Source organism: Notolepis coatsorum, assembly GCF_963971535.1.
Source record: "Notolepis coatsorum genome assembly, chromosome: 15".
In the NCBI taxonomy this organism is placed as follows: Eukaryota; Metazoa; Chordata; class Actinopteri; order Aulopiformes; family Paralepididae; genus Notolepis; species Notolepis coatsorum.
This window is the reverse complement of record NC_140179.1, coordinates 13,980,183-13,995,516: the sequence shown is the minus strand read 5'-3', so window position 1 is coordinate 13,995,516 and position 15,334 is coordinate 13,980,183. Positions and strand designations below refer to the sequence as shown.

At 46.4% G+C, this 15,334-nt stretch overlaps 1 protein-coding gene across 1 annotated transcript in view; it reads left to right on the top strand.

Moving 5' to 3' along the window:
• LOC311241677 (fibrinogen-like protein 1) overlaps positions 1-15,334 on the top strand; it is a gene marked incomplete at both ends in the record, with an annotated part of 51,597 nt that overhangs the window by 7,315 nt on the left and 28,948 nt on the right. The window contains 2 exons of the mRNA XM_084330554.1: positions 4,044-4,259; positions 11,373-11,492. Of these exons, the coding sequence (XP_084186680.1) occupies positions 4,044-4,259; positions 11,373-11,492 (336 nt within the window). The remainder of the gene's footprint in view (positions 1-4,043; positions 4,260-11,372; positions 11,493-15,334) is intronic.

Sequence of the window (15,334 nt, the reverse complement as noted above, 5' to 3'; positions counted from 1 at the left end):
TTTTCTTTTTCTTTTTTATTGTATTTTTAATTATGTATATATTCTGGGCCCCCTTTAGATGTGGGTCTGGTGGTTGTGGGCTCGGACTGGGGGGGCCGTGGTTCGGGGGTCTCTGCAGGTCGGGGCATTAAAGAGGCGTGATGCTTTGGCTCGTGGAGGGCGCCGGACTGCGGATCCCCTGGGGTCGGGGTTCGCGGCTGCCGGGCCTGTAGATGAAGGGGGCTTAGGAAACCCATTATGTTTGTGTTCTTTTGATTGTGTCGGAGTGTCACGGGCTAGGGGTGGGGGGGGCCTTTGGTTCGGGCCCTCGGCGAGTCGGGGTGTTAAAGAGGCGTGATGCTCTGGCTCGCCGGGGTACCGGACTTGGGGCTCTCGAGGGTTGGGGATCGTGGCTGTGATGGGTGGTGAGGGAGGGGGCTTAGGGTGTTAATTGTACAATCTATTTTATTTATTGTCTAGTCATTGTAGTGTTGAGTCGATGTTTTTGGTGTCTGTTTATGTATTATTATTGTTGTATGGATTGTATTATTGTTATTATGTTGTGAACTGTGTTGTTTCATGTTTGAACATTTAAAAATAATTTGATCACAAAAAAGAAAGAGTTGTGCCCTTCCTGCTGACCTGTTGTACAGAACTTGTAAGTCGCTTTGGATAAAAGCGTCAGCTAAATGACGAAATGGGAATGGAAATGGAAATGGAATGGCTGAGTCGGGTCTGCTTGTAAACCTTATTTATAACCATATTTCTTGGAGAGTAATGAAGATGTCCTTCTCTTATGATAATGATGAGTCAACCTGACACAGAAGGAGCTTCTATCCCCAGGGCCCAGGAGTTCAAAACTTGTAATCCCTATTGATTGATTGATTGATTGATTGATTGATTGATTGAACATTTTAATTAACAGATTGCAGAATGGGTACAGTACAGTACAGCTCAATACACACAATTGTTAAGGGGATGCAGACCAGAGAAAGACTTTCATCTTGTTTACATCAGGGTCCCCCATTTTCAATTCCTAATGAGTTGAAATGAATGAATCCAAATCTGATCCGATCAGATAGGGATTAAAAGTGTTGAACTCCTGGGCCCAGGCCATCAGGATGCTCAATGACTCTATGCAACACTAACCCATCCATTCTACATTCACACGCTCACTTTAAACATTCACCTTAACTATTTATTACTAAAAGATTTGCACTACCTAATTTTTGCATTTTGTACTTTATGTATACAGATGAAGCCCTTAGAAGTCAGGCATCTACTGCTCCTCTACCACTCCTCCACCACTCCACTCCAAACTGATTTTGTGACTCCTATTGTTCTGGACCGGGCCAGATTTCACACCTCCACTTCCTCCCACAGGCTGGGGGGATTTTGCATCTTACATTTTTATTCGTCCCAAATATCCCAGCCCCATCCGATTTCTTAGATTTGTTCACTGTTTATTTATCATGCATTGCAACACTAATATATGGTCAGTACCCCAAGTCAGACTGCCCATATAAAAATTATCTTGGGGGTCTGAGGGCAGTAGCCCCCGACCCCCTCCCTGGGGAAGCACTTAAGTTAAGTACCATCCCTTTGTTTACGGCCACCAGCCCCCGAAAATTAACACCTGAGTGCCAGTTCTAAAGTGACATGGGAGTGGTAGAGGAGTGGCAGTGGGGACCTGATTCTGGAGGGCCTCATCTGTATGTTATGTCACGTATATTTTGTATTTTGTATAGTGTTTGTGTAGTGTTCTTTATTCTTTTAACTTTTTTTACTGTATTAAGCACAATCAAGAACCAAGCATTTCACTGTAATGTACATGTACTGTACCTTATGTGACAAATAAAACAAAACTTGAATCAGTTAGCTCTTCACAATTGACCTATCTCAAGCCCAGCCAAATTGTCTTGATCCTCCAATCACAAGAAAGAAAAGAGGGCAGAGTTTGAGATAATAATTTTCAATTATGAACCTACATGTATGAGAACTATTAGATATGCAATAGTGCTTCTAGCCATGAACCCAGGTAGAAACGATCTGATGGCCTTCTATCCCCAGGCCATCAGGATGCTCAATGACAATGACACTATGTAACAACCCATCATCTACACACACCGCACAGGCGCACACATCCACATGTACACACATCCACATGTACACACATCCACATGTACACACATCCACATGTACACACATCCACATGTACACACATCCACATGTACACACATCCACATGTACACACATCCACATGTACACACATCCACATGTACACACATCCACATGTACACACATCCACATGTACACACATCCACATGTACACACTCACTTTAAACAAACGCTCACCTTACCACTCACTTTATTCAATTTCTAAGACACTTTAACACACTTTATATTTATCTATTATTAAAGAGATTTGCACCACATTCATACCTCATTTGCACCCTACCCCAAGTTTTTGTACCTCTGCATTCTACCTCACTCTTACTCATTTTACTCTGTATTGTATATTGTAATGTATACAGTATATGTATATTGACTTTACCTACTTTTGACTTCTTAATATTTTTTTTTACTTACTTTCTTTTTACTGTATGTAGCACACTCTCAGGGGCTCATACAGAAACAAGCATTTCATTATAAAGTATTCTGTATTTTGTTGTGACAAATAATAAACAAACTTGAACTTGAAACTTGAAACTGTAATCTCCATGTTTCCTACCAGGTGATGGAGAACGGGATGTGTCGGCTGGTGGCCACCCTGCCCCAGGTGGACGAGCAGCGCTGTCCGGACATGTTCCGCTCTAACCTCCATGTTTCCTACCAGGTGATGGAGAACGGGATGTGTCGGCTGGTGGCCACCCTGCCCCAGGTGGACGAGCAGCGCTGTCCGGACATGTTCCGCTCTAACCTCCATGTTTCCTACCAGGTGATGGAGAACGGGATGTGTCGGCTGGTGGCCACCCTGCCCCAGGTGGACGAGCAGCGCTGTCCGGACATGTTCCGCTCTAACCTCCATGTTTCCTACCAGGTGATGGAGAACGGGATGTGTCGGCTGGTGGCCACCCTGCACCAGGTGGACGAGCAGCGCTGTCCGGACATGTTCCGCTCTAACCTCCATGTTTCCTACCAGGTGATGGAGAACGGGATGTGTCGGCTGGTGGCCACCCTGCCCCAGGTGGACGAGCAGCGCTGTCCGGACATGTTCCGCTCTATAACCTCCATGTTTCCTACCAGGTGATGGAGAACGGGATGTGTCGGCTGGTGGCCACCCTGCCCCAGGTGGACGGGCAGCGCTGTCCGGACATGTTCCGCTCTAACCTCCATGTTTCCTACCAGGTGATGGAGAACGGGATGTGTCGGCTGGTGGCCACCCTGCCCCAGGTGGACGAGCAGCGCTGTCCGGACATGTTCCGCTCTAACCTCCATGTTTCCTACCAGGTGATGGAGAACGGGATGTGTCGGCTGGTGGCCACCCTGCCCCAGGTGGACGAGCAGCGCTGTCCGGACATGTTCCGCTCTAACCTCCATGTTTCCTACCAGGTGATGGAGAACGGGATGTGTCGGCTGGTGGCCACCCTGCCCCAGGTGGACGAGCAGCGCTGTCCGGACATGTTCCGCTCTAACCTCCATGTTTCCTACCAGGTGATGGAGAACGGGATGTGTCGGCTGGTGGCCACCCTGCACCAGGTGGACGAGCAGCGCTGTCCGGACATGTTCCGCTCTAACCTCCATGTTTCCTACCAGGTGATGGAGAACGGGATGTGTCGGCTGGTGGCCACCCTGCCCCAGGTGGACGAGCAGCGCTGTCCGGACATGTTCCGCTCTATAACCTCCATGTTTCCTACCAGGTGATGGAGAACGGGATGTGTCGGCTGGTGGCCACCCTGCCCCAGGTGGACGGGCAGCGCTGTCCGGACATGTTCCGCTCTAACCTCCATGTTTCCTACCAGGTGATGGAGAACGGGATGTGTCGGCTGGTGGCCACCCTGCCCCAGGTGGACGAGCAGCGCTGTCCGGACATGTTCCGCTCTAACCTCCATGTTTCCTACCAGGTGATGGAGAACGGGATGTGTCGGCTGGTGGCCACCCTGCCCCAGGTGGACGGGCAGCGCTGTCCGGACATGTTCCGCTGCAACGACGAGGTGTCCTACTGGCTGCATGAGAACGAGGAGAGGAAGCAGCAGATCTTCACGCTGAAGGAGACCATCTCTGAGCAGCAGGAGGAGCTCCGGAACCACAGGCATCGCATCAAGGTTCTGGAGATGCAGGTGAGAGTTTCTCCCATAGATATATATATATAAAGACTAGATGGCGCAAGGCGGTGTCTCCGGCGTAGTTCACCGGCGGCCATCTTGCTACAGTTACTGTAACTGAGTGATCTGCACAAACAGAAATACTCTTAACCCGCTGAAATCTTGACGGATTTACAAACGGTTTGGTTTATTACGCTATTGACTCATTCAGCGCCAAACACGTAATATTACGTGTTTCCTCACCAACGCTTGAGCGCCAAACATGTAATGATATGTTTTTAGATCCTTTGATCTTTTTCCTCTGATCCCCATTCTAAATCATCATCAGGATCATTCTAGCTGTCCCTGGCCCATTTGCCCATGTTGGAATTGCAATATGACCAGGTGGCAGTATCGCCTACCTTTGAACTGGAATGGCTTGGTGTTGATACACGTTTTCCTTTTTTTTCTTTTTGGTAATGGCTCCTCCTCCTGCTTGAACAGAAATTCACAATGAATGACTCGAAATTCCGTTGCCGAAGCGTATTTCCCATCAAAACGTGTATAGACATATACACTGGTAATCGCGATGGCGATGCGATCACTTGGAATTATTCTTTTTGGAATACCTTCTGGCTAAGGTAAGGTATATTCTATGTCTATTTTACCGAACCTGAAACATGTTTTTCTAACGATCGCAGTTTTGTGTTTTACCGGACGTAAAACATGCTCGACAAACACGATTACAGTTTTTAGTTAAAACGACCCCCCCCTTGATTATTTTGTGAAGGTACATGTGTACATGGTATATACCTTTGATTTGAGAGTATTTGGGGTTTCAGGGGATCAACCACAACGGTTTGGGCTTATTGCATATAACGCGTTTTATCTTGCGTTCTATGGAAAAAGACTGGATTATCTTGGAAATGCGCGATTATTTGCGTGTAATAAACTACAAACTACAGTGTGTAGAAACAAACTATTTTTTCCATGTTGGACTACAAGTAGTGTCTGTCAAATGAGCCACCCCATTGTCTCCACAGCTATAATACAGAACACACACACAGCTCTGCAAACATCAAATTTCATTGGCGACCCAAAAACAAAATGCATGTGTGTGTTTCCTATGTGTGTCGCCCCCATCACATGTGTGTCGTTACAATGTGTGCAATGAATAAAATCTTCTTCAAAGTCCAGTTTAATCTTTCATCTTTTAATTCTTCTGACTTTGGCTTGCAAAGGTCCGACTCGTTTGTCATTTCACCGTTTTCCACCATGTTGCCTCGTGCGCTAAACTCAAACAGACTGCATTCAGAACAGGCTTCACTGCGTGTTGTTACACCTTCAATTAGTCTTTCCTATTGACAGTTTACACAGGCATGCGCATGCACAGTGTACGTGAAAGGTCTTGTGTAGACGGAGATACTTTACTCTGCTCTAAATCAAAGACGTATTAGTGTAAACATAATGAGTTGAATGAGCTGTACTCAGGAGGGAACAGGAAGATGCCCAAATATGGAAACAGGAAGTGTCTGCAATCAGAGAAAGGGAGGGAAAGGAGCGGGGAGAGGTGGACTGAGGACTCTGAGGCCTAGGCAGGAGTGAAGGACGTGAAAGAGGACTAGGCAGGAGTGAAGGACGTGAAAGAGGACTAGGCAGGAGTGAAGGACGTGAAAGAGTACTAGGCAGGAGTGAATGACGTGAAAGAGGACTAGGCAGGAGTGAAGGACGTGAAAGAGGACTAGGCAGGAGTGAAGGACGTGAAAGAGGACTAGGCAGCAGGAGTGAAGGACCTGAAAGAGGACTAGGCAGGAGTGTGGATTGTGACAGAATGAACATTCCAGTAGAAGTGGGGAGTCTCACACGCTGTGTCAACACAGGAAACAATGCTCATCTCCATGACAACACATTTTTTTATCTACTTTTTCTCCTCCTTTTTCTGTGATTTTTCTCCCATCCCAATTTACCTCTTGTGCCAATTCTCCCTCCCCTGTCCTGATCATTGCTTGCATGTGCCCCCCACTGGCCGGTCGTAGGGAGGATAGAAGCCCATCACATGTCCCCTCCGATACATGTGGAGGCAGCCAGTCACATCTTTTCACCTGCCAGCGCGGACTCTCATTGGCGAGGAGTAACGTGTAGGAGGCTCACACTGCCCCCGCCATTTTCCTGTCTTTGCTGTGCAGGCGCCCTGACCGACCTGTAGGAGTCACTGTTTACAACGACCAGAGTACCACCCATCGACTCCCCTCCCGCTGACCCTGCCAATTGAGTCAGTATGACGGCCGGCCAAGCCGGGGCAACGCTGACAGCTGGATTCGATACCGGTGTCTCTTGTGTTGGTGACGAGCGCAATGTAAATGGTAAATGGCTGCTTTTTTATATAGCGCTTTTATCCAAAGCGCTTTACAATTTGTTACTCACATTTTACCCACTCACTCACACATTCACACACCGACGGCGGAGGCAACCATGCAAGGTGCCAACCTGCTCATCGGGAGCAATTAGGGGTTAAGTGTCTTGCTCAAGGACACATCGACACGCTGCCCGGGAGGAGTGGGAATCGAACCGGGAACCTCCGGATTGCCAGATGACTGCTCTACCTCCTGAGCCACTGTCGCCCCTGCAATGTCCACTGCGCCACCCAGCCGCCTTCTCCATGACAACATTATAAACATTCTATGGCAGCCATATTGAGTCTAAGGAAATTACCATGATGTACAGTAGTAGGAAAGGCCCTATCACGCCTCATGACTAGAGTCCATGAGTCAATTAGTTTGGCTGGAGTCCAGGTAATTCAAAGGGCAGGGATTACACTTTTGTGGGTAATTGGATTGGTTCTATTTTGCCAAACAAGATAATTAAATCCCGGAAAAGTAACAAACGCCATTGTAGTTAGTAGGCCTGTCCCCCCGACTAAGGATTTGTATAGTCGACTTTGATTGGCCAACATTTTTTGATAGTCGACTGGTAGTCAACTACCCCCCCCCCCCCCGAATGAAAGAATATATATAAATAAATATATATATATAAATAAAAGGAGAAAACCTTCAAAAAGAAAGAAGGGACCGCACACTCCTAGGACTGGTTTTTGCTTTTTTATTGCACAACGCGTTTCGCTTCTGCTTCCTCAGGTGCTATGCATGCTATGCAGGTGCTATTCGACTAGTCGAGGTCAGTCCTAGTAGTTAGTAACCCCCCCCCACTTATTGTATCCACTTACCTTGAATAGTTTAGTTTATTGGAAGTAGGTGTGCCAGTGTAGCCTAGTTCCCAACAGTCACGAAATACACTCTAAATACAACTCCAAGACGTTCCTGTAAACATGTTGTGACCTGTGTATTTACCACGTGGAGAAATTTTAAAAAAATATTGACATTTTCGTTTTCTAAGCAGATATATACTCTTAATTTTTTTTTCTGAACCACTGCTGCCTGGGTGCAGTGATTTCATCACCTCAAAAGCCCTGTTGTTTTTTGAAAAACAGGACGTTTTTACCTTATCTCAAAATACACAGGTCACAACATGTTTACAGGAACATTTTGGAGTTGTATTTGGAGAGTATTTCGTGACTGTTGGGAATTAGGCTACACTGGCACGCCTACTTCCAGTGAATGACGCTAAGCTAGGCTAACGGTGCAGCTGTTCCCTAAGCCTAATGCATGCACAGAGAACAAAAGGGTATGTATCTGCTTGTCTAACTCCAGGGTAGATCGTGACCCTCTCTGCGCCGCCCCTATCTCCCTGTCTCCGGCTGTCCCTGAGCAACGACCGGAGTGTTAAATGTCCCTTGACTAAGACGGGGAGGACGTGACCCTCTTTGCGCCGCCCCTGTGCCTCAAATAGATTGCTATCAGCTCTATCTTTAATCTTTCAAAATGTTCAGTTGCTATCGCTATTAGCTCTATCTTTAATTTTTCAAAATGTACAGTTGCTATTGCATGCACTCATCTGTGTTCCACTACACACATAAGTGCATGCTTACCAACTGTCCGTCTGCAACACTACTATCACCAACATCTAAGAAGGGAGATCCCCCCTTGAATGGCCCTTCTAAGGTTTCTCTCCTCCACACTGCCTGTGGAGCTTTTTTCCCTATTGTTAGGTTTTAGTGAGTTTTTCCTTACCTTCGCGTGGGGTATGTCTGGGAGTGCTTGCATTCTTTCATTTATTTGCATCCATCTAAAAATGTTTGCACCTTATGGTGTTCTTGTTCTGTTCTTGACTTATTGTTATGTTTTCTTCTTGACTTGTTTAAAGAAGATCTGTACGGCCCATGGGGACATTAACGTGTGTTGTTGGGCCCTATAAATAAATTTGATTTGATTTGATTTGATTTAGATGGCAAATAAGCTAATTTCCCAAAAAGTTGGCGTGTTCCTTTAAACAAAACAAAACATCAAATCATTGGGCTCTCAGATGTGTTACTGGTGGTGATATATATGGTATTCACCACCACAGCATCCTGTGTGATAAAGTGGGTTGGTCTTCTCTGGCAGAGAGGCCAAATAAACATTATCTTTAAGGCCATTGCCAGGAAATTCTCAGTAAAAACATATCCTTTTCATGTATTGTTCCAATTTATTTTCATGAATATCATTATTAACTTCAGTCCTCACCATACATATAGAATATTTATTCATTTTCAGGATTTTAACCATTTCTTTTTTAGGTTTAGGGTTAGAGGGTTAGGGTTACCCTAACCCTAACCCCTAAAAAAAACCTGACAATTTCCGTCATAGGGTGAAAGTCGTAATACATTTATGCAGTGCGCTTAATAGTGATTTTTGGAAGAAAAAAAAACTTGGATTATTGGAATGTGAGTCAAAGATGTGAGACTGAGCTACTTTCCTGGCATATACATAAAATATAGCCAACAATATAGCTATCCACACACACACACACGTGAATAAAAGGCTATTTGCCGAGAATTGTGGCATAGGGTGACTGGAGGGGTAAATAACAATGTTGCTAGATTGGGACTATGGACCATATCTGACACGTTCAAACGACTGCTGATTCTTAAGGTGGGGACAGAGGACAGACTGAACTTGGAAAGTCAGCCTTCTGTTTTTATGCCCCAGCTTTCCCACAGGAGGGATCTTCTTTTTTTTTTATCTACTTTTTCTCCCCATTTTTAAATTTTTTTCTCCCCCGTCCCCAATTTCGTATTGTCCAATTCTCCCCTCCCCTGTCTCGAACGTTGCTAGACTATGCCTCCCACTGGTCGGCTGCAGTGAGGACGAAGCCTTGCATCACGTGTCCCCTCCGGTACTCGAGGAGGCAGCCGTCGCATCTTTTCACCTGCACAGCGCGATCTCTCAGCGGCGAGGGTCTGCGTGGGAGAGGGACACGCCGCCCTCGTCGCTTCCTGATTCTGCTGTGCAGGCGCACCAACCGACCTGTAGGAGTCGCTGTCCACAACGTCCGATCCCCACCCATCAGCTTCCCACCCCCTAATACTGCCAATTGTATTAGTATGAACGACCAGCCAAGCTGGTAGCAACGCCGAGAGCTGGGCTCGAACCCAGCATCTATTGCGTTGGTGGCGAGCGCCGTGCCCACTGCGCCACCGAGCCGCCTCCAGAGGAGTGATCTTCAACTCACGCTAAAAATGAGTCCCGTGGACCATTTAAAAATATGATTATAGATCTGAAGGAATCTCTTGCACTTTGTACCTGATCATGATCAATAATATACTTGTTTATATACAGTATATAGAAATTGCACATTGTAGCAGTATTAAGTAGTAGTGGTTTCATGAGAAAAGATTATTTAAAATACAGTATCATATAAAAATGTATATATCACATTGGCTTTGTATTGGAAAAAACGAAATACCATCAAAGACCATTATACTGTAAAAACAAATGAAAATATCATGATATTTCAGCCATATAGCGTCCATGTTATTACTGAAGTATAGAGTCCATGTTATTACTGAAGTATAGAGTCCATGTTATTACTGAAGTATAGAGTTCATGTTATTACTGAAGTATAGAGTCCATGTTATTACTGAAGTATAGAGTCACCATGTTATTACTGAAGTATAGAGTCCATGTTATTACTGAAGTATAGAGTCCATGTTATTACTGAAGTATAGAGTCACCATGTTATTACTGAAGTATAGAGTCACCATGTTATTACTGAAGTATAGAGTCCATGTTATTACTGAAGTATAGAGTCACCATGTTATTACTGAAGTATAGAGTCACCATGTTATTACTGAAGTATAGAGTCCAGTCCCCGGCAGGCTGCTCTCCCCCTTCCTGTCCTTGACCCGGTGGCCATTAACAGGATTAATCTTTTCCACCACCAGCTCCACCTGCCACCTCGTTGTTCGCTGGCTGTAAGCCTGCACACAGTGGCTCTCTCCTGGGCCGGCCGGCGGTGTCAACCAGGGCTAATTGTATGTTGTCCATGGGACCAGAGGGGACCCTGGGCCGTGGTGGAGAGGGCCTCAGGGTGGGTGGTGATGGGAGTTATGGCTATAAGGAATAGTGTGTCGAGTAGATCCTGAGTGTGGAGACACGGCTTGTTATTGTATTGTGTCTGTTTGAATCTCTGTGTCTTTCTGACTGGAATCTATTGACTAAACTGTGTGTGTGTGTGTGTGTGTGTGTGTGTGTGTGTGTGTGTGTGTGTGTGTGTGTGTGTGTGTGTGTGTGTGTGTGTGTGTGTGTGTGTGTGTGTGTGTGTGTCACTAGAGCCAAGCTGTTATTATTACGCAGGGTGTTTTGCCAGACAGGCAGACCTCTTGCGTTATTGTGCCGTCTGCCTGATCGCGCCGCGTGTATTGAACCTGATTGTCAATCACGGCTGTAAGCACATTATGTGACTGAAATGTCTCTGAATATCTGAGTGCATTTGTATTGTTTATGTCTGCCTGTTCGATGATATGTACATTGAAATAATTCAAATGTGTGTGTGTGTGTGTGCGTGTGTGTGTGTGTCTGAGTCTGTGTGTGCGTGTGTGTGTGTCTGTGTGTGTGTCTGTCTCTGTGTGTGCGCATGTGTGTGCACGTACGTGTCTGTGTGTCTGTGTGTGTGTGCGTGCGTGTGTGTGTGTGTGTGTGTGTGTGTGTGTGTGTGTGTGTGTGTGTGTGTGCGTGCGTGCGTGTGTGTGTGTGTGTGTGTGTGCTGCATCAGAGTGAACAGAAGAACAGGTTGAATGTCTCCATGGAGCAGCGTTTCCATGAGTTGGAGGCGCACTATGCTGATGCCACCACTCTGCTCCACCTGCAGGGGGCACTCATCCTAGAACTACAGGTATACATGGTCCACTCTCACTGTAGTTCAACTACTACAGTCATTTAACTATTTCACAGTATTAGTTAGTGGTTTAGTGCTGGTAGTAGTTAGTGGTTTAGTGGTAGTGGTAGTAGTAGTTAGTGGTTTAGTGCTGGTAGTAGTAGTAGTTAGTTAGTGGTTTAGTGGTGGTAGTGGTATTTAGTGGTGGTAGTAGTAGTAGTAGTTAGTTAGTGGTTTAGTGGTGGTAGTGGTATTTAGTGGTAGTAGTAGTAGTAGTAGTAGTAGTAGTAGTAGTAGTAGTAGTAGTAGTAGTAGTAGTAGTAGTAGTAGTAGTAGTAGTTAGTTAGTGGTTTAGTGGTGGTAGTAGTATTTAGTGCTGGTAGTAGTAGTAGTAGTAGTAGTAGTTAGTTAGTGGTTTAGTGGTGGTAGTAGTATTTAGTGGTCGTAGTAGTTAGTGGTTTAGTGGTGGTGGTAGTAGTTAGTGGTTTAGTGGTGGTGGTAGTAGTTAGTGGTTTAGTGGTGGTGGTAGTAGTTAGTGTTTTAGTGGTGGTGGTAGTAGTAGTAGTTAGTGGTTTAGTGGTGGTGGTAGTAGTTAGTGGTTTAGTGGTGGTGGTAGTTAGTGGTTTAGTGGTGGTGGTAGTAGTTAGTGGTTTAGTGCTGGTAGTAGTAGTAGTTAGTGGTTTAGTGCTGGTAGTAGTAGTTAGTGGTTTAGTGGTGGTGGTAGTAGTAGTAGTTAGTGGTTTAGTGGTGGTGGTAGTAGTTAGCGGTTTAGTAGTGGTGGTAGTAGTTAGCGGTTTAGTAGTGGTGGTAGTAGTTAGTGGTTTAGTGCTGGTAGTAGTAGTTAATGGTTTAGTGCTGGTGGTAGTAGTAGTTAGTGGGTTAGTGGTGGTGGTAGTAGTTAGTGGTTTAGTGGTGGTAGTAGTAGTTAGTGGTTTAGTGCTGGTAGTAGTAGTAGTTAGTGGTTTAGTGCTGGTAGTAGTTGTAACTGAGGGGTACAATTCCCTGACTGTATTGATAAGTATGGTATCATTAAACCACTACCGCTTTATGTACTTTAACTTCTGGCCATACAGTACACGATATCTAAATATGATGAACATTTTCCCACAATGAAATCGGGTCCACACAAAGGTAATAATCAAATATTTAATATATAGCAAAAGGTACATATAATAGTTACTATTACATTTATGATTTGAATGCACTTGTAAGGCAAATGAGTACTCGTAGGCAAATCAACACTGAATGTCCAATCTCTGGTTACGCAGGAAGCAAGTATACAACCTGGCTCTTAGGGAATTAGATCTATGGTACTCTTAATGATATAGCAGGATATTCTGGAAGGGGTCCTCCCGGTTGTAGGCCGGTAGGGGGGGTAGGAGAGCCGTCGGTAGTAGACCGTCTGGTCAACGATGTCTAGGGAGACTTCAAGTACAGAAGACAGTGCAGTAGACTCTTGATCCGCAGATGAATACACCTTGGTTCTCTCGTAGGCTGTAGCTCCACAGTGAAGAAGAAGCTAGGCGACCTCAGTCTCTGAGCGCCGACTCAACTTGACTCCTCGGGGGTAAATCCAACACTCACAGGCGTCGGCGATTATCCGCTCCACAAATCACAGTACCAAAGCAAATATATTCCAGCCGCATAGGGCTCAGCAGTCGTCGGGTAGGTAATCCAGTGTACATGTCCCTCGGTCCTCGTCTAGATCTCCTCGGATGAAAGCGCCATGTGTGGTCGGCCCCAGCCTGGATAAGACTCTAGATAACACGAGGAAGCGTTGGAGATGCTGGTCACTTTAGAACTCTAACCGCACGATGCACCATACACGATAGACTATTATTACTTAATAGAAATACGTCGCACTCGACGGTACAGTGCCAAACTCTGACAATTCAGCTATTAATTCGCACGAGGTCTCGATGCTATTCTAAGGCCAAACAGGCCATACTACACCGCACGCGGTATCGTGGGTGAGGCTTCACGTTCTGTTACTTAGTTGGGTAGAAGGGTAAAGGACTAAGGGTCTTCTACATTTACTTGCGCCATATTTATATGCACGGTGAACAAATAGTGCCACTCTCCTTTCGGTAGCCGTATTCCTGCGCAGAGCCGGGGCTAGTAGAGACATGTCTCGTCGGTACCATTGAACTTGGCTCCAAGGGGCTTGTCCCCTGGCGCCAGGTCCTTGTCCAATAAGAGAATGAACCATTATGGGCTATAGTAGGCTAAAGGGATATTCTGTGTATATGTACAAGGAATATACAAGGGATATCAAACGATATACAAATACTATTCAATATATATCCATAAATAAATATATATATTCGGTTTAATCTGATCCTTCGTAACAGCCGCCCCCTAATTAGTCCCACCTAATTAGCTAAGCAGAGACAGATTAACCGCACTGTCCACTACTCAATGTCCGCTGTGAGGGTCAGTCAGTTCACAAAGTCATGGGGTCATGGTCGTCATCGATAGTATCAGGGAGCCTTGGCAGTTCTATTAGCCTCGCCACGGGTCGGGTGTAGGTCCGCCCTTGGACGAGCACTTCAGCTGCTCGGACCTTTCCATCGGCACCGGTGATCACTTTGCTTACGCGGCCAGCCGGCCACATAGCTCGGGGTAGTGACTGGTCGATAATCATGACGACTGTTCCTTCTGTCAAATTGTCTCTCTCTTTTACCCATTTCTGGCGGGTCTGTAGAGACGGTAGGTAGTGGAGTAGGAAGCTGTTCCAAAACTTGTCAGCCAGTACTTGACTGTACCTCCACATTCTTCGGCCGTTCGCTTCTTCAGGCCTGTACATTGTCTGGGGTAGCGCGGGGTCCAGCCGCCCCATCAAGAGTGTGTTGGGGGTGACTGGGTCGACATCTGCTACATCACTTGAGACGTAACCGAGGGGCTTTGAGTTCAATACTCCCTCGATCTCCGTGAGGACTCATTAGGACTTCTTCCGCCACGGTCTGGGCCCCAAGCACGGCGTACAGGGCTGTCTTTATAGAACGTACTTCTCGTTCCCAAGTTCCACCGAAGTGAGGTGCGTTCGGGGGATTCAACTGGAAGTCAATCTGGGATGGAGCGAGGTGGGTCTTAAGTTCTGGGCCCATAGCTTGGAAGCTCTCTCTCAGCTCTCTTTCTCCGCCTTTGAAGTTTGTCCCGTGATCAGACAATAATGTAGACGGTTTTCCTTTCCGTGATGTGAATCTTCGGAAGGCCATAAGGAATGAGTCTGTGCTCATGGTTGGAAGGAGTTCGATATGTATCGCTCTGGTGGTCATGCATTTGAATACAATACCCCACCGCTTCTCGGTTCCTCTTCCTTTCTTTATATACAGCGGGCCGAAACAGTCCATACCGGTGGAGTGAAAGGGCTTGTCGCCGAGTCGGAGGCGACAGGGAGGTAGGTCAGCCATCCGGGGTATACTGGGCTGGGCTCGCCACTTACGACAGTCTAGACAGGTTCGCTGGAAGCGCCGCACTGCTTCTCTCCCTTGCAGTATCCAATAACGACGTCTGATCTCCGCGAAGACTCTCTCTGCCCCTGCGTGGTGCACATCCTCGTCGTATTTCTTTATGATCAGCTCTGTGACCTTGTGTCGGCTGTTCAAGACTATCGGGTACTTGACGTCATCCGGTAAGTCTGGGGCTCTCCGCAGACGACCACCCACTCTGATGAGATTATGGGCGTCGCTCTCGGGGGCTAGGTGGAGCAGTCTGCTGTCTGATGGGACGGGCTTTGCTCCCTGTAGACAGGCTAGCTCATCGGGGAACGAGTCTCTCTGGGCTCGTTGTAGTAGAAGAAGTTCTGCTTCTTCGTAATCAGCGGCTGAAATGTCAGTCGTGGGCTGAACCTCTGGGTG